The sequence below is a fragment of the Wolffia australiana genome, chromosome 2 (assembly GCF_029677425.1).
Source record: "Wolffia australiana isolate 7733 chromosome 2, ASM2967742v1".
NCBI classification, from domain to species: Eukaryota; Viridiplantae; Streptophyta; class Magnoliopsida; order Alismatales; family Araceae; genus Wolffia; species Wolffia australiana.
In genome coordinates this window covers 11,420,787-11,448,264 of record NC_135836.1, presented here as the reverse complement: position 1 = coordinate 11,448,264, position 27,478 = coordinate 11,420,787, and the positions used below count along the sequence as shown (strand labels likewise).

Sequence of the window (27,478 nt, the reverse complement as noted above, 5' to 3'; positions counted from 1 at the left end):
GGCAAATCTATTCTGAAAGAAAAAAGGCATATGAGTTTTCTGTTCATTCTTTTTGTCTCTTCCTCTCTTCTCCTCTCTCTCTCTCCTTTGGTTTGTCTTCATCACTGCTTGGTGGCCGCTCCCTTGTTTTGGGAGTTTGAGGAGTTGCTCCGCAGCACCATACGAGAAGTCGTTGCCCTGCACCAAGAGCCTTGCACGTTGACGTCACGCCGGTGACGTAAAGAGGTTCTTGTTTCATGTCTCTATACGCTGACACAGTTATCACGTCCGAGTTGATTCCGCATTTCACCGTAGCGTCTTGGGTCGTTGCTTTTCTTCAACGAGTTACAACAGGCCTAAAGAATGCGAACGATTCTACCGTCAATAACCATTCCGATCACAGCATTAACATTTTTTCCAGCTTACGCGCTGGAAATTTTTCTGGAAGCCACTTGCCATATAGTTATTTGTAAAACTGGTCTTACGAACGCGAAACGATTAAGTCAGATCCGAAACTTTCATCTAGAAGTGGAGGTCAACTGAAGTAGGACGATTGCCCGTTAAAGACTCCCGAAAATGAATTTCCACATTATTAACGTACAAATGAACGGCTTCCTTATTTGTTGATACTGAAGAAATAATTGGCTCCATGAATGGCAACGCCCGTGCACATGGGTCTATCGATCTTCATCAAAGACGAACCAACTGCTTGATAGTAACAGGTGAGGCGTACCGACGCCCTTGAAACGCCGCACGGGTTACTCCGGCATAGAAGGCTTGGGTTGGGTGAAACTGGTCCCAATAGAAATAATTATCCCTGTTCGAGCAATAGGTTGTGTTTGCTGAGCATGGTACTTGCGCGTTCAGCCTGCCCAGACCGCAACACGCAGAGGAGACTTCCGTGAACCCTAAATATCGAATGAAAAAAATTATCAGCGACGGGAAAATTACAGTGACCTAACGCTGAGTCTTTAAGGGAGTTAGGGGGCACCATATTGCCGTGGTTTCGACGAGATGAGAGAGACGTAATCGTAAATGTTGATGAAGGAGTAGGAAAAGCCTTTTAAGTCGGATGCCAGGTCACGAAGGACGACCACTGTTGCGTTGTTGAATTGCTGGGAAAGTTGGTTTAGGTATTCGACGCACACATCGCCGGGAACGGTCAGCCTTAGGATAGGAATGCAGCCAATAAGAGACGTGCCAAACACTAGGAATTTCCTGGCTCCCTGCTTGTGAAGACCCTATCGCAGAAAGAAACCAACAAAAACTTCAGCCATGAGTTAAGTTCGTGTTCATAGAGTCGGAGATTGAGGGTGAGAAAGAGCACGTACTTTCATCCGGTTCTTGAACTCATCAGCCAGCTGCGTGATCAATAACTTCTGTTGACTTCCGCTCAGAATTCCAGTCTTGGTGTAGGATAATATCAAGTCGTTGTTCCCTGTGCTCATGTAATATATGGATTTCGAAAGGAAATGACGGGCCGCGCGGCTACCGATTCGGTTTCTTAACTGGCGAGAAGCCACGTCGAAGTAACTGATCTGCTGGCTTAGTGGAATCGAGATGTTTGCGCCCTGTGGATAAACCCAGGTTAAAAAACATAGCCATCGGCGGAAATATTTGTAAACGTTGTTTTGATGAGGATTTTTTATGAGCTTACCGTTGTGTCGAAAATGCCTGAGGCGGCAGAAGCAAAGTTCACTCCGCGGGTCACTTGCTCGCCGTGCGCTATGGAGAACCACGGAGGAGGGCTTTCATTGAATCCAAGCCGCTTTGCTGAGGCAGGCAAGAGGCTTAATAAGTTCATTTCGCTGTCTAATATAAGAATCTTGCAAATTAGCAAACTACGAGTTAAAGATGGGGGCGAGGCTTACCAGAGTAGTCAACACCGACATACCCATTGCTGAATCTGCCCGTCGCCTTGGCACTGGGGAGATCAAGTCCGTATGGGGGGAAATTCGACTTTGCAGGGCTTTGGGTTAAGAAGTTGTTGTTCCCAACGTCGACCGTTGAGTCTCCAAAGACAAACACCGCCGCGACGGAGGAAGCTGCAGCGGAGATCGGAGTACAAATGGGGACAGCAAGAACCATGGCAAGAAAGAGGAAATAAATTCTCTCCATTTTGGTCGCTCCTCACAAGCAGCTAATTTGGCACTCGTCAATTTTAAACAGAACTGTCATACATCACACAGTATTTATAGCAACCTTGCGGTCCTTACCACAGCCGATTTGTGAGTGTAAAGGCATTGTCCCCATGTGACAAATCTAAGATGCTCAACGATGTCGATAACGCGGATTCGTAGTTGAATTCGAGTTCCGTCGTTGAAAATATACAAGTCAAAGATGTTACATTACCACTCACAATAATTAATTGTGAAACCGACTGCAGCGGAGGCCAATTGTACACTGGACCCACTTGCCTTTCTAGTTTTTCATCCCCCAATTTCCCGTTTATCCTCTTTGTATTTCTTTATGAACCGTACCCATGGCAGAGAAATCCAAATGGAATTTCTCCGCTTGGGGAAAATGTCAAAAAGGAACCCATTTTCTGTATTGCATGTCTGATGAAAATGAAAACATGTTGAAACTCGTTGAAGAGAAACAACGACCCAAGACGCTACGGTGAAATGCGGAATCAACTCAGACGTGATAACTGTGTCGGCGTATAGAGACAGGAAACAAGAACCTCTTTACGTCACCGGCATGACGTCAACGTGCAAGGCTCTTGGTGCAGGGCAACGACTTCTCGTATGGTGCTGCGGAGCAACTCCTCAAACTCCCAAGACAAGGGAGCGGCCACCAAGGAGTGATGAAGACAAACCAAAGGAGAGAGAGAGAGGAGAAGAGAGGAAGAGACAAGAAGAATGAACAGAAAACTCATATGCCTTTTTTTTTCAGAATAGATTTGCCCTCTATATATAGAGGGCCAATTACAGTTTCAGGGAATTTGAAAGGTCTGGAATATGAAAAGCCGAGAGCCTTTTCATATTCTCCAAAGAAGCCTCTTCATATTCCCACAAAGAGACAAGAGGAGGGGGGTTAAAACTTTTCAACTCCCCCTTCCTTTATTGGGGTTTGACTAGTCAAGCCCTCCCCCTTCACATTCCTGTAATGGGGGGGCTGACACACCCCAACAAAACATGAACGAGCGCATAGAAGGCATCGATCTTTATTTACGCATTTGGGTATTTCGATAAATTTTTCATCTTTAGACGCTTAATCTAGTCAAAGTTGCGCATGCTCAAACACTCGGAGGAATTTCGCTTCATAACCTCTTATCTCACCAAGATAAAAATTGGTATGAGTTGACCGAGAAAGCTCATTAAAAACATATTAAAAAATTTCAATATACATCTAATATTAAATAATATGGTCAAAATGCAGCAGAGGCCCACCATATTGTATACGCGCTTTTGTTTTCCTTTCCCCTATTTCCATTCTATCCACCAGAACATGCCGCGCCACTCAGATCTTCTTTGTATTTCCTCGATGATCCTACCCGTCATAGAGAAATTTGTATGGAACTTCTCCGCTGGGGAAAAATGCAAGAAGGAACCCATTTTCACTATTGCACGTCTGAGAGAAATGAAAACACGAACGAGCGTAGAAGGCATCGATCTTTATTTACGCATTCGGGTATGTCGTTATACTTTTCATCTATCAGAGGCTTAGTAGAGTGTGTAAGAAAACAAGAAGATGGATAGAAAGAAGGATAGAGAGACAATAAAATAGGAGAGAAAAGCAATCTTATTTCGTGATGCAAGCCATGTACGTGTTGAGTTTTCTATAGAGCATTGAGTGTGTAACGAGTAGGGTTTGGCAGTCCCGGCCCAGTTCAGTTTTTTGGCATGGACCTAAAACTTTCCTGAAGTGAGGTCCGGTTCCGGTCCAGTCTTGTTTGGTCTCGTCCGGTCCCATCAAATTGACTAGGCAAAGTCAAAATTCATGAATCCAATGCTGATTGGACTTGGAACTCAAGGATAAAATTATAAACGCTAATCAGGATGAGAGAGTGCAAGAGTATTAACCAACATAATAAGTAATAAGAGTAACAAACAAAACCAATTAGAACATGAAAAAAAAGATTCTTCTATTATTATAGAAGAAGAAAAAAAGAAGAAGAAGATAACAATAAAAAGAGGAAAATGAAAATAAGATGAATAAAGAAGAATAGAACAATAAAAAGGAAGGAAGATGAAAATGAGAAGAATAAAAGGAGAATAAAAGAAGGAGAAAAAAAGAAAAAATAAGAAGATAACAAAATCAAAAAAATGAAGAAGAAAAAAGAGGAAAAGAAGAATAAAAGAAGAAGATAAGAGAAAAAAAAGATGAAGATAAGAAGAGAAGAGAAGAATAAAGAAGACCAGAAGTGAAGATAAGAAGAAAGGAATATGAAATAAGAAGAAAAAGAAGAATAAAGGAAGAAAAGAAGTAATTAAGATCAGAAGAGAAGAAAAAGTAAAAGGGAATATAACAAAGAAGAGAACAAAAGGGAATACAACAAATTTGGCGTACTGATGCCTAAGTTGATTCTTTAGGGTTCATAGGGAAAGAAATCATTTTATATTATCAAGCCACACTCCTGCTACAACTGGATATGCATGGATACATAGCCTAACTGACCAGGGGGTAACAGTTGCTTTCATGGGTGGATTTACTAGAGTAGGTAATAATGAGATCACAATTTGAGGAAATTTTTATAGTATTATAATGAAGGAAGAGTTTACGATAGGTGGTTAGATTTTAATTAAGACATAAAATTAACATGCTAGAGAGGGAAATTGAGAAAGGTTAACACATGATATCTTCATCATATAATTGAAAGGTATGTTATTTGTATGATACGAGATCTAGGTAAAATAATTTAATCAAAAATATGATTTAAGGAGATAGTTACTGCGTGTAGTTAATTTTTGATAAATTATATAAGAATGAATGACAAAGAAACTGAATAAGAATAAGATAAATGATAAGAAGACATTAATTAAATATATCTTGATTAATCAGGTCAAGGTAGATTATATATAACATTGGAGTTAGTGGTGTAGAGGGATAGGGAGAAATTTTATTTAAAATTTTAACAGGATATAAGAAATTAGATAGAGAGAAAAATTTAAAATAATAGAGAAATTAGATAGAGAGATTGATTTAAGTGTTAATTAAGTATTAACAGATTGTAAGGGGGTATAGTATCTTATTAGAATAGGGTGTATTTTAATTTATAATTTTAGAGATAATTTATGGGGAATGTGAGATTAGGTATGGAATCCTAGCTTATGAAGCCTTGTCTTTCAGCTTCAGATCCACCAGACATGAGAGAAAGAAAAGAGGATGATAGAGTTACACCTTCTTGTACTGCTTGTGGAAAGTGATTAAGAGTGTTTTGGAGGCTGTGAGATAAGGTATGTAACCTCATCTTGCAGATCTAAATCCTCCTGACATGGGAGAAAGAAAAAAGGATGATAGATTTACATTTTCTTGATACCGCCTGTAGTTAGAGATGAAGAGTATTCTGGGTGGTGTAAGATAAAGCACGCAACCCTAGCTTACCAAACCTCGTCTTGCACTCTAAATCCACCTCACATGAGACTTAGAAGAGAGGATGAGAGAGTTAAATATTCTTGATACTGCTTGTCCCATACAGAGCGAGATATAAAAACAGAGGTCAATCTTAGGGATTTAATGTCTAATCAATTATCCTTTAAACGCAAGTATATCTTTGATGAGACTATTTTGAGCCAGGAGAACATACGCATCTTAGAGTCATTCATGCACCATTTTATTGATATTATCTTCATTTCAGTATACATTTTCATTTCATATATATAGTCTGAAATGAACTCAAAACAATCTTTTTTAATGAAATTTCTACCTAAGTTTTGAAAGTCATACATTCTCATGTAGAACATTTTTCAAAATCTTTATCCTCACTGTAATGAATTCTGGCATAAGTGGGTATTTGACATTTTTCAGGGAAAAATTCAATGAAAATAAAATTAAAAAGCAGTTGTTTTTAGTTAAGAGTAGCAAAGCGCCAGCGGTACAGCACTCAAGCTAGTAGAAAGTGCTTCAAGCAAGCATAAGGACGATCAAGAGCCCCACCAATCCCACAACGAGCCAACACAGGTCCGTGGCTTTCAAGCCTGCGCACGTATGCAGAAAGGGAAGACGTTATTTATTCAATATTGATGCCCACTTGGCATTTATACTTTCTAATGTTTTGGAATGGGGTTATTGCTAACCATTTATTTTCAGCTGCGTGTTGGGCCATGCCAACAAGTGACAAGATCAATCGCGGACGGTGAGATTTACAACATGTGATTTTAATGTTCTTTTGATTCTTTTGTAGAGTCCTGATTGGATGTAGCTGCTGACGAACATGCTGGGAGCCTTGACAGGCGAATCAAAACAGAGAAAATAGGTGAAAGAGCTACTGACGGGGATGAGCGATGTGGCAAGGATGCACCCATTTAAAATGGGTTGATGGCTATGATTAGACTGCAGTTGTTAAACAATTATCATAGGAGATCCAACACGTAGGGACAGATACATCATCTTCACCCCTAGTTGTCATCCTCCTCTAGCTGAACGGTGGTTTTAGGCAAAGGGTGGACAGCCACAAGCTATCGGACGGCCTGGGAGGCCCCCTAGGGCTGGTTCAGACTTTTACAGTGATGGGGGACCTTCACAGGCCTGAAAAAGGGGCTTGATGGCTCCTAAGCTTGAGATCTCTCACCACAGGAGTTGCAACAACTTAGGGAGACCCCTCCGGCAGCGGGATGAGCGAGACGACGAGCGTGACACTTTTTGAATGAATTCAACTTCTTAAAATGTCACCAGGAAGAGTAGAGAAAGAACCAGATCTTCACCAGCACTGAGGAAGATGAGCATGGGTACATACCGACACTAGGGGACGATGATCGGCGACCTACTCCTACTCTGAGGAATCTGTGCAGATCCAGTACCTCCCTTTGACTGGATCTAGATGATAATGCATAATACAACATATTACTTTACAGTACTTTTGATTAAATCACGTATCGATTTGAACTTCACAAAGATTTCATAGACCAACATCTTTAAGGCATTCTATTGAACATGTACAGGGCACTTAGTAATTTCCCAATTTTAGCTAATATTTCTTTTTAATTTAATCTGATAAAAAATATGTAAAGATACATATTAAATATATGTACCTATATAAATCGTATATCAATTATTCTAATCAAACCATAAACATAAAATAATAAAATATGTACTTACATGTCTCTTAATTATCTTCATAAACATTAAATTTTCTTTAATCTCTCTCTATCTAGTTAATTAAACTATTTTAAATATTTAAATATATCATCTCAATCTAACTACTTGATTCTTCGAAAATGAGACAACACCTATTTTCTCATCCATCTCCCTTAAGCTATTTTTATATATAAATCTTTCTATCTCATTAATGTACATATCATGAAATAAATCATCATTACTATATATATTTCTCATTCTATACATAACCAACTATTAATTAGATAAATAACCTTCTTGTCTTCTACTAAGAAAAGTAAATTGTTTTTCTCTAGCTTATTAATCTTATATAACTCTTCCCCTATTTATCTTTATATATTCCTTCATTACGATACTCTACATAAACTTTATGATCTTACTTACTATATCAAATATTCATAAAAATATTCATCCAACTAAATGATATAGTTAACGTCCCATTATATAACTATCTTACCCTTCTTTTCACTACTACTATCTATCATTACTTAATATCATATATTGTCATAAATTCTCCACTTCCCCACCTGAGTAGTTTATTGTGACACTTTGTGTGCTCCAAATCAATGTTATGAAGGTGGTAGAGTATATTAATTACTGCGATGCCAAATCTGTAACTTTACGACATGGCTTGTCTTTATTGGCTGCGATGCCAAATCTGGAACTTTACTGCAATGCCCTTTTCAATTTTGAGATATGTGACAAGTTGTATAGTAATTAACTGACAAAACATTATCCAACATTTTAAAAATAGATTGCGCATAGTCATATTTATTGGTAAAAAATATTTGAATTTTATATTTTCTCTATGTATACACCCCATAACTGACTTTAATTGAAAATATATTTAAGAAATGTGTTAACTTGCAAATTCTTATAGAAAATTAATACATAATCCATAAATATGTGCATCAAAATGTCTATATTTCCATGATATCATTATTGCAATTGATTAAAAAATTGTTGTTAGTGTGATTTTATCTTTTTCCTAACTATTATTTCTTTTACAACTTTTAATGATATTAGTTTTTATCAAAGAAGCATATCAATAAGTCAGATAATATTCCTTACTCCAGTTTTCTATTTTTTAGAAATTTCTAATGATTAAATCATAAATAAATAAACTTTAGACGCTACAAAGTATATTTTAAAATTAGTTAAATGCATTTACTGCTAATTTTTTAGGTTTAAACATCGATCACCATATGTTAATCTTTGGCCAATGACTTGTTCGGCTAACAATTGAAAAAGGAATATGATGTAACATGTAGCCGTCAGGATCGGTCGGCACGTGTGACAACACATGGAATGAGAAATCATGCACAAATTGATATATGTATGACCCTTGAAACGTAACTCAAAATGAGCGTATATGGCAACTAACAATCCAGGAACACGATTTCAAATTAATTCTCGGTGGGGAAAATTGATCACAGTTAAACTCTCAATGACCCTTGAAATTAACTAGAGACCTACGATGCAAGGAGCTTGTCAGCCCAGTTGCGTTCGCAACTCTCGTTATCGAGCAGTCAGTCTTCTACCACAAATAATATCCTATCACTCGACCTCGGTGGCTAACCTATGTATGATAATGTTGAATTCGGCAGAGGAACATATTGGGAAAGACGACACTAAAGAAAGAAAAAATACTGATGAAGAAGGGGAGACAAGAAGAACCTGGCGATGGGCGATCAATTCAGTGAAATGACCACAACAATCTGAATAGACGGTGTGCGATTGGGCTTCGGTCGTATGCCCCAGCTCTAAAATTACCAAAATTTTCAAAGGTCTTTGAAGTAGCTTGTGACCCTTCCGATGTCGAAATTGGGGATCTCCTCCATCAAAAAGGGCACCCTATAGAATATTTCAGTGGAAAACTGAAAGACACATGACGGCATTATGATAATTACGACCAAGAATTTTATGCCTTAGTGCAGTCTCTATGCCATTGACGCCACTACCTCCTGCCCAAGGAGTTAGTTTTATATTCTGACCATAGTGCATTATGTCATCTACATGATCAGAAGAAAGTAACCGATAGACATGCTCGATGGATAGCGTACCTATAAGATTTCACCTTTGTTATCTGACATAAAAAAGGAAAGGATAACGCCGTGGCCGATGCACTTAGTAGACGGCCCCTAGTCCTAAATATGATGAAGGCCCAAGTCCTCGGATTTGAGAAATTACGAGACGATTACCACGATTGCCTCTACTTTGGGAAGATAATCCAAACCATTGCAAACAAGACGAGCACCGAGTTTCGAGACTACTATCTATCCGATGGCTATCTTTTCAACGGGAAGAGACTATGTGTTCCCTGCACTTCACTACGTGATTTCCTAATTTGGGAAACCCATGCAGGGGGCCTTAGTGGACATTTTGGGGTTAACAAGACCATTCAAGCATTGGAGTACCAGTTCTACTGGCCTTCCCTAAAATGAGGTGTGTGAAAGACCGTCTCACGATGCCTTACATGTTCACGGGCCAAGTTAACCAAGCACAATACGGGACTATACTCCCCTACCCATTCCTACTAAACCTTGGGACGACATAAGTATCGATTTTGGTTTAGGTTTTCCCAAGACCTCGCGCAATCATGACTCAATTATGGTCGTGGTCGATATATTTTCTAAAATGGCACACTTTGTGCCTTGCTCCTGGACGGCTGATGCATCATAATCAAATTACACGGAGTGCCCAAAACTATTGTCTCGGATCGTGATGTGCGATATACGAGCTACTTCTGGAAAACCCTTTGGGTCCATGTGGGAACCCAATTAAAGTTTTCCACGGCTTACTATCCTCAAACGGATGGTCAAACTGAAGTTGTCAATTGTAGTCTTGGCAACTTGTTAAGATCAATAGTTGGTGAAAATATTTCCTCATGGGATCAGGTGTTACCTCACGCGGAGTTTGCCTTTAACTCTTCTTATATGATCAGGTGAACCGTACTATTGGGAAAGCGTCATTCAAAATTGTGTATGGTCAAATACCAGACAAACCACTAGATCTCATACCATTAGAGTCTCATACTATAATTTCCAAGGATGCATCTGATTTTACTGAGCAAATTAGAAGCATGCATGAAAACATTCATTCTCGCATTTCATCTCTTAACAAAAAGTATAAGGCAGCTGGTGATTCAAGACGACGGTCAAATTTTATTTTCAGAAGGAGAGTTAGTCATGGTTAGATTGAGGCCTGAGAGACACTCTCCAGGGGTCGCTACGAAGCTACATGCTCGTAGTGTCGGGCCTTTCTTGATTGTCTGTAAAGTTAATGACAATGCCTATGTCGTGAGTATCCCACCTGATTGTGGGATCTGTCCAACTTTCAATGTCAGTGATTCATATCCTCACATAACCTAGAAATTTTCATAGGATCCATCTCTCCTCCAACCGCTTAGAAACACAAGCGGAAAAAGGCCAACCTTGCTTTGATACCACTTGTCACGCAATCAAATCCTGAGCTATATCAATCGCTCGAATCTTGCGCCTGCCAGTCTCAGTGCTTAGAGCAATAGCTTAAGATCGCATAGAAGGGGTTAGAGGAGAGTGTGGGGACGCAGCCCCGTCGAGGAATAGGGTTATTGCATTGATATCACAAAAGGTTACATCATAGTCATGATTGTTACTTGGGGGAAGACCAAGGATGATAACAAAGTAACAAGACGAGGTGCATTGCGCCAAGGTAGTGTCGCCTCTCCGCCTCGAGGCCTACCGCTCTACGCGTGCGCACCTACCAGCTCTGCCGCTACACGTGTGCCCTCGGGCTGGGCGCAGTGCACCCACGGGTGTGACGATGACACACGCCACCCCTGCCTTGACGATCAAACATGCCACCAGCACCCGCGCTGACACCTATTGCACGTAGGCTACACGACGCTGCCACATTCAACACCTCAAGCTGGGCGATGCGCGCTTGGCACTACCCACGGGGTCGCAATGCCCCCATGTTGCCTCAGTGCTCACTGTGCGCCACTTCCTTAGTCTTGTGGCGAGATGTCTCCCGTCCTACGCCGTGCACACGCAATGCACATGCTGCCCACGTGGCCCATGTGCAGCTCCCCGCACAACTCTGTGCGCTGCATCCCCGGCACGCCGCTTAGCCAGTGCATCCCGTCCACGCACGGCACTTGGCACTCCCCCGCGGTGCTTGATGCTCGCGCGAAGCGTTGGTGCCCGTGCATTGTGCTTGGCGCTAGCGTGCGGTGCTTGGCGTCGCGCGCTCGCACTTGTCGGCCCGCGCGCCCAGCACGCATGGACTTCACCTGATTCAGCCCGCCTAAGCGCTAACAAGCATGCGCACCATCCGTAGATAATCTCCACTACGGAGGCGATGGCCTGAAAGATCAGGTTGGGCGTCACCACCCTTAGTGTGTCGTAGTACTAAATAGGTCTCAATCATTATAGATCGTGAGTCTTGCCCGAACACGCCCTGCCAATAAGCACGCAGGCCTCTGGGCAGGGAATGACGCCTAGTTAGGGGCCTAACACCTATTGTTAGGCCCCTAACTAGGCGGCATTCCCTGCCCAGAGGCCTGCGTGCTTATTGGAAGGACGTGTCCATTGTATTTTGGCTCACAACATTAAAGGACTGGGTCATTATGGGTAGCGATGCCCAAATACCTGATCTTTCAGGCCATTGCCACTATCGGTGGTGATTCACGGCAGACAATGCACGTGCCCGTCCACGCCCAAGGTGGGACCGATCAGGTACGGTCCGTGCATGCTGGGCGCGCGGGCTGATCAGTGTGTGCGCGCGCGGACCAAGTGCCGCTCGCCAATGCCAAGCGCCACACGCGGGGGCCAACGCTTATCGCCAGCGCCAAGTGCTGCGCGTGGGAGCGGGAAGCGCTATGCTCGGGTGCGGGACGCACAAGCCGGGCAACGTGCTGCAGTTGCAGCGTGCGGAGTTGTGCGAGGTGCCGCGCAGCGGCCGCGTGGGTCGGGAGACATCCGACCAGGAGACTAAGGCATGTGACGCATAGAGAGCGCCGAGATGGCATAGTGGGTGCCTAGCGCTCCTGTGGGTAGTGTTGGGTGCACAGTGCCCAGCTCGGGGGTGTCGAATGTGGCGGCGTTGCATAGAGTGCGCGCAATAGTGTTGACACGGGTGCTGGTGGCATGTGTGATCATCAAGGCAGGGGTGGCGTGTGTGATCGCCAGGCCCACGGGCACGCGGCGCCCGGCCGGGCGCACTTGTCTAGCAGTAGAGCGGGCGTGCGCGCGTGGAGCGGCGGCCCTGAGGTAGTGTGGCGACATTACCTCGGCGCAAAGTGCCTCGTCTCGGTCGTTGTATCACCCCTCTTCTTCCCCCATGTAATTATCCCCAATGATGATGTACTCTTTATGATATGAATGCAATGACCCTATTCCCTGACGGTGCCTAACACCACCATTTCCTCTAACCCCTTCTATGCGATCTTGAGCAATCTGCAAAGCTTCCGTTGCAAGAGATCAAGGCTGCTTAGTGTTATGCTCCAAGCATTGAGGTTGGCACACGCCAATTCTGAGCAAGAAACCTAGCTCGAGATTTGACCATGTGAGAACTGGTATCAGAGCCAGGTTGGATCGCCTCCCCCTGTGCTTTTGAATTTTGGTTGAGGAGATGGAGTTGTTTTGTACGTAGTTACAAGAAGAGAGACGGCAAAAGGAGAAGGAGAAGAGGCTGACTAATCGCCTACTGAACAAGAATGTGATGGGTTTGAAGACCCACGTAGACAGAAACTACGATGAGTTGAAGTCAGGCGTAAGAGACTTGCGGGTGGAGACCCGCCAGAGGGAAGACATCCTCGAAGAAACAATGAGACAACACAAGGACACCATCCAGCAGTTGACCGAGATGGTCGTGACCTTAAAGCTCCAGATGGAAAAGCTGGAAGAAGGCACTAGCAGTCGTCCTAGCAATGATGACGGGAGGAAGCACTCACTCCCCGGGCTGCGGTTTGACCGTTCTCGCTGGGAAGACGTAGTGGCAGATTTTCTATACGACTACGACCGGTATTTTGGCAAAAGACAACTATCGGATGAAATTAAAGTACTACACGCTAGCTACTTCCTCACAGATGAGGCGAAGTCGTGGTGGCGACAAAGGGAAGAGTGTGAAAATTGGTCACCCCCGACATACGACGAGTTTGTACGGGAGATAAAGGAGAGCTTCATGCTGCACAACACGGCGTGGATTGCGAGGGGAGAACTTGAAAATCTCAAGATGACAGGCAATCCGAGGGAATAATCTCTAATCCGGGGGATCACCGACATGTCTGAGGCGGACAAGCTCTACCTCTTCGCCAAGGGCCTTCCCCACTGGCTGTAGACACAGCTAGAGAGGAGACAATGCAGAGACCTAAACTCGGCCTACAAGGTCGTGGAAGGAACGGAGCTCCGCCCCTCTAGACCTGCTAGAACAGAGGACAGACCCGTGAAAGGGAGCAAGCCACGCCAAGAGCGCGCCGAGGCACCAGCAGGACCAAGCAGTCAAGGCCTGAAAAGGAAATTCAAGCAAGGCCATGGCAAGAGCCGAGACAAGGGCAAGAGCGCGAGACTGTGGAAATAGAATCCAGGCGGTGGGGGCAACAGGCTAATTTGTTTTGCTTGCGGAGGACCCCATTTCATGAGGGATTGCCCAAGAGGGAAGGCAGCAGCCACCAACATGAATGCAATGACCGTGCCGCCGGCCCAACTAGATGTTCCCAGGGGAAGTAGTATGGTGACCCTGAACCCCTTGCAGTGCTTAGCGGCACTATAGGGGGGTGCCCAGTCCAGTATGAGGGTTTGAACCTCTTGCACATCCTGGTACTGATTAACGGCAAGCCCTCCACGGCCATGGTTGACACGGGGTTGACACACAACGTCCTCGCGAAGAAAGAAGCTAAGAAGCTCAGCTTGAAGTTGTTCCCAAATGCGGGGAAGATCAAGGCCGTCAACTCGGAGGCGCGAGACATCGTCAGCGTGACCAAGGGGGTGTTGCTGCAGGTGGGAATGTGGGAGGGCCGGACCAACTTCATGGTGTCCCTCATGGATGACTTCACGGTTGTCTTGGGTCTCGACCTTCTTATGGGTTCACGTGCTGTCGTGTTCCCCCACTACCACGGCGTCCTGTTCTCAGAGGGATCTCATCCATGTTTCATGAGGGACCAAGGGGCCCAGAAGCCGCGGAACACCGCTCTCCTATTCGCCATGCAAATTAAGGATGGATTGAGGAAGGGGGAAGAGACCTTCCTCGTCACCATACGAGGGCCGACACCCTGGAAAAAGGGTGAAAGGCAGGGATGCGCACCAGCTCGTTTGGCGGCACTTAGTTGGGGTGACGACGATGACAACAACCCCGGTGTAGCCACGGGTATACTACCGAGGCCAATTGTGGACGTACTACGGGAGTTTGCTGGGGTGATGCATGCGCAACTCCCTGCAAAGCTGCCGCCCAGGCGAGATGTGGACCATGAGATCGAATTGCTCCCTAGAACACACCCCCCTGCGCGGACACCCTACAAGATGCCCCCCGCTTACCTCAAGGAGTTGAGGAAGCAGCTCCAAGAACTGCTGGAGAGCAAGCTCATCCGGCCGTCCAAGGCTCCCTTCGACGCCTCAGTTCTTTTCCAGAAGAAGAAGGACGGGTCGCTCCGACTTTGCATGGACTACCGAGCATTCAACAAGGTAACACTAAAAAATAAATATCTTGTACCGAATGCTGAAGAGCTGTTTGACAGGCTCGACGAGGCTCGCTACTTCTCACGGATGGAGTTGAAGAGTGGGTACCACCAAGTGCGGATCAAGGAGGGAGATCAACCGAAGACGGCTTGTGCGACTCGATACGGATCCTTCGAATTTGCGTGATGCCTTTTGGGCTCACGAACACTCCTGCTACATTTTGTTTCCAAATGAACAATATTTTTTGGGATTATATCGATGATTTTGTCGTTGTATACTTGGATGATATTCTCGTATACAGCCAGAGCTTGGATGACCATGTGAGGCACCTGAGGAAGGTGATGGCCAAGTTAAAGGAGCACGAGCTCTACCTCAACCCGAAAAAGTGTGAGTTTGCCTTGCAGGAGATTGAGTTTCTTGGACACCTAGTCGGGAAGGGAAGTGTACGCATGGATCCTGCGAAGGTGAAGGCCATTAGGAATTGGATGGAGCCGAAGGGAGTGCCACAGTTGAGATCTTTCCTCTTGTTGGCTAATTACTACCGGAAGTTCATCAAAGGCTTCTCCCCGACAAGCTGCCCCTCAAACGGACTTGGTGAAGAAAGATGTGAAGCAGTAGTGGACAGACCGGTGTCAAAGAGCATTTAATAAGCTGAAGAGTGCAGTCTCCAGCTAGCCGGTGCTCCAATTGCCCAAGTTCAACAAGCCATATGAGGTACACACCGATGCTTCTGATTTCACCCTTGGTGGTGTCTTGATGCAGGATGGACACACCATGGCCTACGAGAGCCGCAAGATGAATGACGTAGAAAGGAGGTATTCGATACACGAGAAGGAGATGACGGCGGTGGTCCATTGCCTGAGAGTTTGGCGCCACTATCACCTCGGAGGAAAATTCGTGGTCTACACTTACAACGTGGCCACCAGTTACTTTGAGTCCTAGAAGAAGCTGACCCCGAAGCAAGCAAGATGGCAAGACTTCTTGGCGGAGTTTGACTTTGACTTGAAGTACAAGCTGGGGCACGCCAGCCAAGTGGCCGACGCCCTAAGCCACAAAGAACCAGAAGTGTTTGTGGCTGCTCTTTCAGCTGTCCAAGGAAGCATCCTCGATGAAATCAAGTTGGCGCTGAAAAATGATCTAGAAGCCATTCGCTTGATGAAGCGCATTACGGCGGTTGAGACAAGAAGATTCTGGATGGAGGATGGCATCATATACGCAAATGGGAAAAGGTCGTATGTGCCGCGTGGGGGTGGGTTGCGCTGGAAGCTCCTTTACGAAGCGCACGACGCTCCCCACGCTGGACACCCAGGGCAGGCCTGGACGCTTGCACTCCTCTCCAGCGGCTATCACTGGCCGGGAATGGAACGAGATGTAGAAACCTATGTTCGTTCATGCCTGGTCTGTCAACAAGACAAAACGGAGAAGGCCAAGGCAGCTGGAACGCTGGAACCTCTCCCAAGGGCGAGCAGACCGTGGGAGTCTATTTAGATGGATTTCATCACTTGCCTTCCGCGTGTGGGTGGGCACGACGCCATCCTGGTTGTCGTGGATCGCTTCTCCAAATATGCGACCTTCATCCCCACCACGTCAGAAGTGCACGCAGATGCCGTGGCTCGTCTATTCATGTCCTATGTGGCGAAATACTAGGGTCTTCCACTGGACATTATTAGCGATAGAGACACAAGGTTCACTCGTCGTTTCTGGGAGTCGTTGTTCAAGTACATAGGCTCCAAGATCAAATTTTCTACGAGCTTCCACCCCCAGACAGATGATCAGAAGGAACGTGTCAATTCCATGCTCGAAGAATACCTCTGACATTACGTTTCGGTCAATCAAGAGAATTGGGTGGAGCTGTTGGATGCAGCACAATTTGCACACAACATCAACCGGAGCTCGGCTACAGGTCACTCGCCGTTTGAGATTGCAACGGGACGACAGCCACTGACTCCTCCGGAAGTTGTGAAAAGGAAAGGGAATGGATATTTCCATGCAGCCTTCTGATTTGCACGCGACTATCACGTTGGCATTGAGGAAGCCTGTGAGGCACTAGAGCGAGCTGCTCAAATAATGAAGAAGTACGCCGACCAGCACAGAAGGGACGTAGAGTTCCAAGTGGGAGACAAGGTTTTGTTGAAGACCAACGCACAAATGTTGAAGACGAAGCAAGCAAAGCAACGTCACAAGGGTCTGGTACCCCGCTATGATGGACCTTTCGAGGTGGTGGTGAAAATCAGATGGATTGCCTACTGACTCAATATTCCCCGTCGGCTGGCGGTCCATCCGGTCTTCCATGTGTCATAACTGAAAAAATATATATCAGATCCCAAACACGCGGTGAGGAACCAGCCTCAGCGTGCGCCTCCGAATGTGTGGCCGCATTTTGATCAAACAGCAGAAGCAGTCCTGGCCAAGCAGGAAATTGACCGGGGAGGACGTCATAGTTGCTATCACAAGATCGAGTACCTAATCAAGTGGAAGAACAGACTAGAGGAATCAGCCACTTGGGAGCGTGACTCGGACTTATGGCAGTTCGAGGACCTACTACGAGCATATGAAGTGGAGCAGCAGGTGTCGACGAGGGCGTCGACAAGTTTAGGTGGGGGGGGGCGTGGTACGCCCCTAACTAGGCGGCATTCCCTGCCCAAAGGCCTGCATGCTTATTGGGAGGGCGTGTCCGTTGTATTTCGGTTCACAACATTAAAGGACTGAGTCATTATGGGTAGCGATGCCCAAATACCTGATCTTTCAGGCCATTGCCACTGTCGGTGGTGATTCACGATAGACTATGAACGTGCCCGTCCACGCCCAAGGTGGGACGAATCAGGTACGGTCCGCGCGTGCTACGCACGCGGGCTGATTAGTGTGTGTGCGCGCGCACCAAGCGCCACGCACGAGCGCTGCGCACAGGAACAGGAAGTGCTGCGTGCGGGTGTGGGACGCGCAAGCTGGGTGGCGTGTCGTGGGTACAGCGCGCGGAGTTGTGGGGGATGCTGCGCAGCGGCTGCGCGAGCAGCGCGCACATTGCGTGTGCGGGCGCGGAGCTGTGATAACTTGCAAATTAACATGATTAATTAATGAATTTTACATCATATTTATGTGTTTTAATGACTATATTTGCATGTTATCATATTAAAATAAAGTTTATCACTTACACTTTCATTTTACTATTTGATTTTTACATGGAATTTAACCTCATTTCAGTGAAGAAATATTTTTTGCAGCGTTTTACATCTTGGCTAAAGGTTGGTAAGGGTTTTTCTAATTTTTATGGAATTTTCCCATATTTGTATATAATTTTTTGACCATTATATAGGCAAGAAATGGTTTTTATATATTTAAATAATACATATTTAATTTATTTGGCATTTTATAATGTATTTATATATATATTAAAGGGCATCCACGTCATTCGCCTGAAATTTGGACGAATGAGTGGATAATTATTATTAAATAATGAGAGAGAGAGAGAGAGAGAGAGAGAGAGAGAGAGAGAGAGAGAGAGAGAGAGAGAGAGATTTTTTACGGGCACCGACATGCACGTGCGCAGCATGCATGCGGCGTCGAGTTGCCACGTGCATTAATGCACAACGCCAACCGACATGCACGTGCATTTAAGCAGCGTGCATGCGGCATCGAGTTGCCGCGTGCATAAATGCACGCGACAACCGACATTCCTTTTTGGAATCGAAGTTTTACGGCGTCGATTTTCCGCGTACATGCAGAAATCAATGCCGTAAAATAATACAAATTAAACAACAAAAACGGTAAGCTCACCGCCCTTTTTTTTATTGTAAGACAGGTCAAACATTGCAGTTCGACAAGAAAAAATATATATATATAAGTTTACTTTTTTTTAGACAGGGCGACGTGGCATTCTCTCAGCCATCCAAAAAGGGGCATTATGCGCCAATGATTGTGCGCTGATGACGCGGACAATCACGTGTCAGGATGTGATCTGAGACAGCGAAAAACGAGAAAGAATAATGCCAGCCAATCAGAAAATGCTGATTTTTGAAATATTTTTGATGCCTGCATGGCGTCACTAGCGCGGGCGGTCGGTGGCGACGCAGGGGCCGTTGGGTGGCCTAGAGCCTGGCAGGGCGGCTGCGCCGCTAGACGCGCGCTGGCGCGCTGGCGCCTGGGCGCGGTCGCGGCGCCTGGCGCTCGGCTGCTGGGCGGCCTTGGGCTTGGGCATGGGCGGCCTGGCGCTAGGTGCGGGGCCTGGCGCTTGCGTGGGGCGCCTGGCGCTAGGCGGGGCGGCCTGGTGCTAGCGCGCTGGCGCGCTGCGCGGGCGGCCTGGCGCTAGGGCGTTGGGCGGCCTTGCGCCTGGGTGCGGGGGCCCTAGCGCTAGGGCGCGCGAGGCGGCCTGGTTCTAGGGCACTGGGTGGCCTTGCGCCTAGGCGCGGGGTGGTCTGGCACTAGAGCGCGAGGCAGAAAGGATGAGAGAAGAGAGGGTGAGAAAAAGAGAGGGCGAGACAAAGGAAGACGGAGAAGAGAGAGCGGGAGGGAGGCTGGCGACGACGATGACGGCGACGGCGGTAGGAGTGGAGAAGGGATAGGGGAGACTGGGCAGTCCTCCAAGAAGAGTTAAACAAAAACTCGATTCTTGAATAATGACTGCCTAACTGTTTCTTGAAACAATGGCCTATACATATAGGCCTTGGAGGAAAGAGAAAATACAACTTAAAGATGAGAAATTAAAGACGAGATGTGCTTCATGTCACGCCAAGGGGCAGTTGTTGATCTGTCATTGGAGACGTGTCATGATGCGCGAAGGGGCGTGCGTGCGTGGGGACGTGCGTAGCGGAGACGGTTGCGGCGTGTTCGTAGTCGGAGTGTTAACGTCGGTTGACTGTAGCGGCGTATCCGTGGCGGAGACGTTGACTTCAGTTGATCGTGGCGACGTGTCCGATGGTGATGTGTTGGCGTCCTCGCCATCAGTCGGATTTCATCTTTTCCCCAAATTCTTCACTTTCTCTCACTAGGTTAATTTGTCTAGTTTCTCTCTCTAGATTTTGATTTTTATTATTTAGGAATTTTAATATACAAAAAACGTAAAATTAAAATTTGATTCGAAAATTCATCCATCTTGAAGTCCAATTTAAAAATCCCTTTCTTGATTATTTAAATTCCCAATATTAATTCATTAAAAATATTTTAAAATTTTATAATAATTGGGAAGTTAATAATCTAAATTAATCTGATCTTAAAATTAAAATTATCCTATCTTGAGCTTTCTGACCAAAATATTTAAAATCAAAATTAAGTTTAACTTGATTTTGATTAATTAAAAACATTATTAAGCATAATTAATATTTATTAATTACAAAATTAATTCATCTTTGAATTAATTCATTTAAAATTCTTATTTGTTGCCTCCCTGTGGTTCGACCCGTTGTTTACTCTATATTCTATATTTAGTGATTAAGGGAAATCATAAATTTTATTGTTTAAGTCTAAACGTCAAATCAATGACATATTTACGTTCATTTTTAGGCTTATTAGGTTAGGAGACATCCCGCCATGAGACTAAGGCATGTGGCGCACAGAGAGCGCCGAGACGGCACAGCGGGCGCGTAGCGCTCCTGCGGGTAGTGCTGGGCGCACAACGCCCAGCTAGGGGGTGCCAAATGCAGCGGCGTCGCGCAAACTGCGCTCTAGAGTGTTGACACGGGTGCTGGTGGCGTGTGTGATCATCAAGGCAGGGGTGGCGCGTGTGATCGCCAGGCCGGCGAGCGCGCAGCGCTGGCCCGGCGCACTTGTGTAGCAACAGAGCGGGCGCGTGCGCGCGGAGCGGCGGCCTTGAGGCAGTGTGGTGACATTACCTCGGCGAAAAGCGCCTCGTCTCGTTCGTTGTATCACCCCTCGTCTTCCCCCATGTAATTATCCCCAATGATGATGTACTCTTTATGATATGAATGCAATGACCCTATTCCCTGACGGTGCCTAGCACCACCATCTCCTCTAACCCCTTCTATGCGATCTTAAGCAATCTACAAAGCTTCCGTTGCAAGAGATCAAGGCTGCTCAGTGTTCTGCTCCAAGCACTGAGGCCGATACACGCCAATTCCGAGCAAGAAACCTAGCTCGAGATTTGGTCGTGTGACACCTATCAATAGGGTCAATTCTCCAGCCATGGGATGCTAAGCTATACCTTGTGCTCTAGAAGATGCAAAAGAGTGTGTATAGACTCACTCGTTGAACATATTTGTCATCGATTACCATGTACATAGATTACCTCATCCAACCAATACTTTTAAGACCACTTAAGGTGTGGTGGACTGTCAAAGCATGATCGGTCATCCGAGTTAGTGCTTATACATTCAAAAATCATCAGAGAAGTTTTCTTTGATATTGCACTACCTTGCCAAGGACTTCAAATCAAGGGTTGACAATATCATCTTGAGCAATCAATCATCTTTGTGAACTTCTTGATGCACATGAACTAAGACTATTTAGAATCCCGTGACTAGTGACTCTTAGGTCATAGTAAAAGTATAATTATATGTCCACAAGACATCTTTGGTGTCTCAGGTCAAAGGACCAAATACACAACCATGACGAAAATCAACATAATTAACAGTTTGGCATAATACTAATCAGGATTTATATAAATCAAATAAATGAACTCATTCTACTAAAGAGCTGCCACTATTTGTCCTTAGTATGTCCACAGTAATGGCTATAAGAACAGTCATACTCATAATATAAGTGAGGCAAGATAGTATTCTTTGAAAAATAATATTTGGAGCACAGGCTTAAAGACGAGGCTTAAAGATAGTGATCTCCATACCATGATCTCATGATAATTCACTAAGTACGATCATGTATTCTTGGACTTCATTCTAAGCATCACACATGCACTATAATGCACAAATTCAATTAATGAATATGGAACGTGATATGGAATATATGATTGGCTTGTCGGCCAGAAATATTTTCATCAAGGTTAACCTAAAAATGGTTGTTTTGATGTAGGGAGATATATTTAAGGTTTATGGGGTTTTCTGAAACAGTCTCATTTATTATAAACAGGGAAAGGCCTTGAAGATAACTCACTGAGCTAGAATTTTTAAGATGTCAACCATTCTTCTCCCTTCTCTCCTTGACTCCTCTCCACTTCGGAAGCGGTCGTAATAGCATAATGATAACATCAAATTTGATCAATAAAATTATGCTTTTAAATTTCTTTTTTAGCACATATTTTAGATTTTCACTAGAATTATTCACCATTTACGGATAAAATGATAAATTTATGATTTATTTTCCTAAGCTATATTTTATTAATTTTGAGACTAACCCCACTTCACTCCTTAGAGTAAAGTGGATTTCTCACATCTTCTCTGAGTTTTATTTGAAAAATAGGACTTAGGTAAATCCAATGGTGAATTTGAGATAGAAAGGAGAGAAAAGTTGAAACCTAAACCATCTAATTGATACTAAGAAGAGGCATAATACACAAGAAGCCCACTCTAGAAGCCCATTCAAACCCCCTTATGGACCAGGCCAACTAAAGCCAATAATTGTGGAACTAACCAACAATTTAAATTTGAAAGTCCTATTTTTAAATATTGGAAGGAGGGAACTAGGACTGGAAATCAGGAAATCATAGCCCTCCAAACCCTAGGAACTAAATCCAATGGCTGGGAGAGTTAGGGCTTTTACTTATTCTCTTCTCCCCTCTCTTTGTATCTCATCTTGGATTTTTTCTCCGAATATGTTGTTGGAGGCCTAGTGCAACAGATTTCTTTGATCGATTTTTTTATACAAGAGTTTGGGAGAGAGAAATCAAGGATGATCAAGATTGTTGGAGAAAGAGCACCACTTGGGCCTTGGAGGAAGTGACAACAAGGTTCATGTCATATATTCAATGTTTGATTTGAATTTTCTTATTCCATAGACTTTAAGCTTTCCAATGCGTCAAATGGCACTGAAAAATTCCTATTGTGTTAAAAGTTACAGCATTTCGAGTCTACTACCTGTTGGTACCCAATTATCCTGCCCAATAGAGTGTTGCTGCCAGCAAATTGCGACGAAGGTTCTCCTTAATGTTAAGTATTATTTCTTCCCTTAAAAATTCCCCCAAAATTCCTAAAAACCATACTTAATTATTAGAACTTATCTAAAACAAAATAAATATGTATTTAAATAGTTTTGACTAATTTTCATTTATTTCCTTGATTTTCCTATGTACAAAATACTTTAGAAATCCGTTACAATATTAAATTACCTAAAAGAACTATTTTAATATTTGAAAGGCAATTTACCCTCTCGTTACTTGCTCCTTGAGTACCCTATTCTAAGGAAAATTTTATAAATATTATTGCATATATCAGATCGCTAAAACGGCTAATTTAATCCAAATTCTAGTTTATCACATAACAATGATAGTGGATTATTAAAGGGGATTATCAAGATGAATAGATATATTAAATATGTTTGGGATCACATGGATAAATTTACAAGCTGGATACGTGAACAATTCAATGCAACTCACTCAAGGAACCGAAAAAATCCTAGATCCAATCAATTGTTTTAGAGTATCGGATTCTATTTTCAATCTTCAGATGTGTGAATCACTTGTTTTGTATGAGAAAGGCCATAGAGCCCAATTCATCTTTTGTTTTTTTCTTTTTCTTCTTCTAGATATCTGTCCAAATATATACAACCCACCCTTATCCATATATGACATGCACCCATTTACCCTTCATCATGATCCAATTGTGTACCCAATTATATGAAAAAATATTAAATATAAATATTCTTATTTATCATTCTTCCCATAGCACTGCATCCCTTATTTTATAAAATATATCTTTTCTTTCTCTGGTGACAATTCAAAAGGTATTAGGTCTCTAATATCAGTTTTATGTGGAGACGATAATTCTTCATCTCTAATTAGTGAAGTTCTTCAATGAACCAAAGTTAATAATTTTTATTCATCAAATAAAAATGACTATTACCTAACCTGAATTTGAGTTTCTCATGAGTTTAATATTCCTACATTGGGAGATGAAACGTCTTAACTTCTTCATAAATAGGTGACTTCTCTTGGACGTGTATTAAATGCAAGGTCCCCAAGGAAGCCTAGTTGAGCTTTAATGGAGGCATTTCGTTCTCCCTCCGGCCTCATTTCTCCTCCATCAGATCCAATTCATATTTTTTGGTTTTCTCCATCTCGCCCATGGAGCCTAAATCCTGCACTCAATAAAACTTCATAAATATCAGTAATAAGCTATCACCCACTCACAAAATCCAATACATTTTCATGCGTCTCCATTGACTGTCCTCTCTACTATTATGGGTTTTAATCTTGATGAATTTAAATATTTCTTCTTACCTCAAATACTCTTATTGATTTATAATATGATTTAATTCTTCCCTTTGAACCCTACTTACTTTCAATCTAGCTCCAGTGCTGGGGGGTGGGGAGCGTCAAGTCTGGCGCACCACCTAAGACAATTGTAAGACTCGTAGAGTTAGGTATTGTAAGTATTTTTATTAACATGACTGCAACGAATTACAGCATTCTACAACTGAACCTGCTGAGAACTTAGTTGTTCTTGATGTACTATTTTTTACTCTAACTCGCTTAGTCTATGTGGAATAATGTATGTTTCTGTTTTGATGAATTGGTTTACTTCATTTATCATTTCCATATTTCTATCTATTGTACCATAAAAATGCCCTTCCTGATTCAATTGTATCCAGAAACGATGTCATTTTCAAATACATTACCCTTATAAATACCTGAGGATTCAAATCTCAAATAGTCACACTAAACAATCATCTGAGCCCAACTAAATGAAGGTGGCTTCTGGTCTTACTTGGAGCTTCATCTTGATTGGAAAAATCCCCGACTAAGCTCTGATCAGACCTTGAAAAATCCTGCCATCCCAAAAAAACATATAATCTACAAAACACATGTTTTACATGTGCTGATGCAGTCTATCATTGTGCTACCTTGATATGCTGATGCTTGACCGTTGGTAAGCTTGATCCTAGACCTTTCGGAAGACTGGTCACAAGCGTTTTCTGTTGTTGGTCTAAGGGGTTTTCTGTTGCTTTTCTTATGAATTTTTTGCAGCTTTTGATAGATCTAATCATTAAAATGATTGAAATTAATATGTTTATTCAATTTTGGATTGCAGTAACATAAAAAATTTGATTTTTATGTTTAAAAGAAATGCCTTAAACTTTCATGGTTATATTTTGACATTTGATGGTTATATTTGAACTATAAACTACTCGGAAATATTCAGAAATCAGCATATCCCATTTCATGCGGTATGAGGTTTGGAAGGGGGGAATAATATGTAAATGGTTTATTTTATGGACCCTGCTACATGGGCAACCGGTTTCCCCAAAGGAATCTTGGGCAAGCGGGACGCGTGGAAAAAAACCACGTGTCGCCCAAGGATTGGGTCCTTAATCGTCTCTCTCTCTCTAAAAACCAACCGGTTGCCTCCTTTTTTTTGGCGCTCTTCTTTCACGCTATCTCGCCCATTTCATTTTCCTATATTCTCCCTCTTCCCGGCGATTCTCCGGCGATCCTCAGATTGGAGACCGAACCTGGCTGGGAATCAAGACTCCGAAAGCATCGGAGATCGATTTGGTCACATCCGACACCAACGGGTAGTTCAAATCTCCGAGACCACCGGACTTCCTGTCGGTTTGGACCCAAGCGAGATGGGAGAACTGCGATTTTCAGAGGAACAGAGTCTCACTTAGTTCACGATTAAGGGCGGAGCAATTGGCTACTTCTTCAAAAATTGTATTCATAAAAGTAAAAAAGATGAAACAACTTACCACACTGTCGATCGAGACACCCAGAATCTCAGTGTTCAGCTTCTTAAACTCCGCGTATCGGTCGCTGAAGGCGGTGTCTGCAGCGCATAAATCGACGAGATTCAGCCAGATAAAGCTAGCTAATTTAACTGTTTTGCTATGTTTTGTGCATGGACTAACCCGTGGGGCAAACGAAGGTGAAATCAAGCGGGTAGAAGAATAGGATCATGTACTTCTTCCCGATGTAGTCGGAGATGAATGCAGCATAATGTGCAAATCATCCAAACCACATCAAATGTCCGGCCCTTGAAAAACTAAAGTATACCTGTATCAGTTTTCCCCCGAATGAACAACAAAATGCAAATGAATTACACACTATTCTGGTTTGTAAAATTTCGAAATTTACCAAACAATTGCTGGTTAATTTATAGCAGTTCCCTCATAAATTTACTTTCCAAATAAGTACATAGAACCATTTCAGATTCTGTTTTTTTTCTCCCATTTCGGATGCTGCGCACGTATTTATTTATTAAACAAGCATTTTTCAAACGGCATATGTTCAACCAGTTTACACTATAAGCCATATCGATTCCGAATCATATATTTGTCGTGTTATTATGCAACATGTTTCGATGTGTTTCTATACGAGTTTGAAACAATGAAAATATGTACTATATTATCTAATCTCCGGCTCAGGATGGTCTAATATTGGATATATTGCTTGTGCGTTATTCTTTTCCCAAATTTTATGATTTAATCGGTGGAAAAGAAATCTTGGCATATCGGCTCGTCGTTGCATGGTTTCCAAATGTGGAAAAGAAATTTAGTTTGCGTGCATCGTATTCATTTGTGTACATTCTATGCGATTTTAGCACTAGAAATGTAACGTTTGCAATTGATTAATAAACGAAAAACGACACTAATGTATCTGGCGGAAAGAATAAGAGTTAACCGGGATGAGCAGAACAAGGCACGTTACTAATAAATCAAACATGCTGAATATTTTACTGGAGTGCTTGTTCATCTCAATGAGTGAAAATTAATGTCTGATAGTCCGTGATTGTGAAGATATCGACAAGTGATCCTAAGCACGGGGACAATTTCTTTGCGCAGGGGCCATGGGATAGCTCAAAGTCAGCTTTGCGACGGCTTTAAAATCAAGGAGAACTAATCTTCTACTGCTTGAAGAGGCATGAATCGCAGGGTCTATATGCCAAGGAGAACTCAAAAACTTGATTTTTCGGCGATCAACGGGCACACCAGCGATTTCAATTCCTGAACTCAAAGGGCACACCAGCGATTTCAGCGGTCTCCAAATCACACGGCGCAGCTGTGTCGCGCAGATGGGCACGAGAGATGGCCGCGCGGGCGCCGGACACCAGGATGCGCGCGAGGGGACCGCGCGCAAGAGGGCCGCGTGGCTGGGCGAGGGTGGGCGCCGGGCGCGCACAGATGCGGGATGGGTTGCAGCCGCCGGACACGTACAGGGCAGCTGCGCATACGGCTGGCGCGTACGAGCGGAGGCCGATGGCGGCGGCAGCGGTGACTGGTGGCAGGGCTTTCCGAAAGCCGAAGAATCGCGGGGAAGAGGGAGAATATAGGAAAATGAAATGGGCGAGAGAGCGGGAAAGAAGAGCGCCAAAAAAAATGAGGCAACCGGTTGGTTTTTAGAGAGAGAGAGAGGATTAATCGCCCAATCCTTGGGCGACACGTGGTTTTTTTCCACGTTTCCCGGTTGCCCAAGATTCCTTTGGGGCAACTGGTTGCCCCTGTAGCTG

The 27,478-nt window shown here is 43.7% G+C and overlaps 2 protein-coding genes across 2 annotated transcripts; both read right to left on the bottom strand.

Moving 5' to 3' along the window:
• Positions 1 to 514: 514 nt before the first annotated feature.
• On the bottom strand, positions 515 to 2,386 carry LOC144716825 (GDSL esterase/lipase At1g71250-like). The gene is made up of 5 exons (XM_078592076.1): positions 1,851 to 2,386; positions 1,637 to 1,752; positions 1,311 to 1,550; positions 971 to 1,220; positions 515 to 887 (listed from the first exon to the last, which is right to left on the bottom strand). The coding sequence occupies exons 1-5, from the start codon at positions 2,095 to 2,097 to the stop codon at positions 670 to 672; spliced, it is 1,071 nt and encodes a 356-aa protein (XP_078448202.1). The 5' UTR covers positions 2,098 to 2,386; the 3' UTR covers positions 515 to 669.
• Positions 2,387 to 25,338: 22,952 nt separating this feature from the next.
• On the bottom strand, positions 25,339 to 27,418 carry LOC144716829 (2-Cys peroxiredoxin BAS1-like, chloroplastic). Its single transcript, XM_078592080.1, has 4 exons — positions 26,995 to 27,418; positions 25,881 to 26,014; positions 25,722 to 25,798; positions 25,339 to 25,610 (listed from the first exon to the last, which is right to left on the bottom strand). The coding sequence occupies exons 2-4, from the start codon at positions 25,927 to 25,929 to the stop codon at positions 25,467 to 25,469; spliced, it is 270 nt and encodes an 89-aa protein (XP_078448206.1). The 5' UTR covers positions 25,930 to 26,014; positions 26,995 to 27,418; the 3' UTR covers positions 25,339 to 25,466.
• Positions 27,419 to 27,478: the final 60 nt, after the last annotated feature.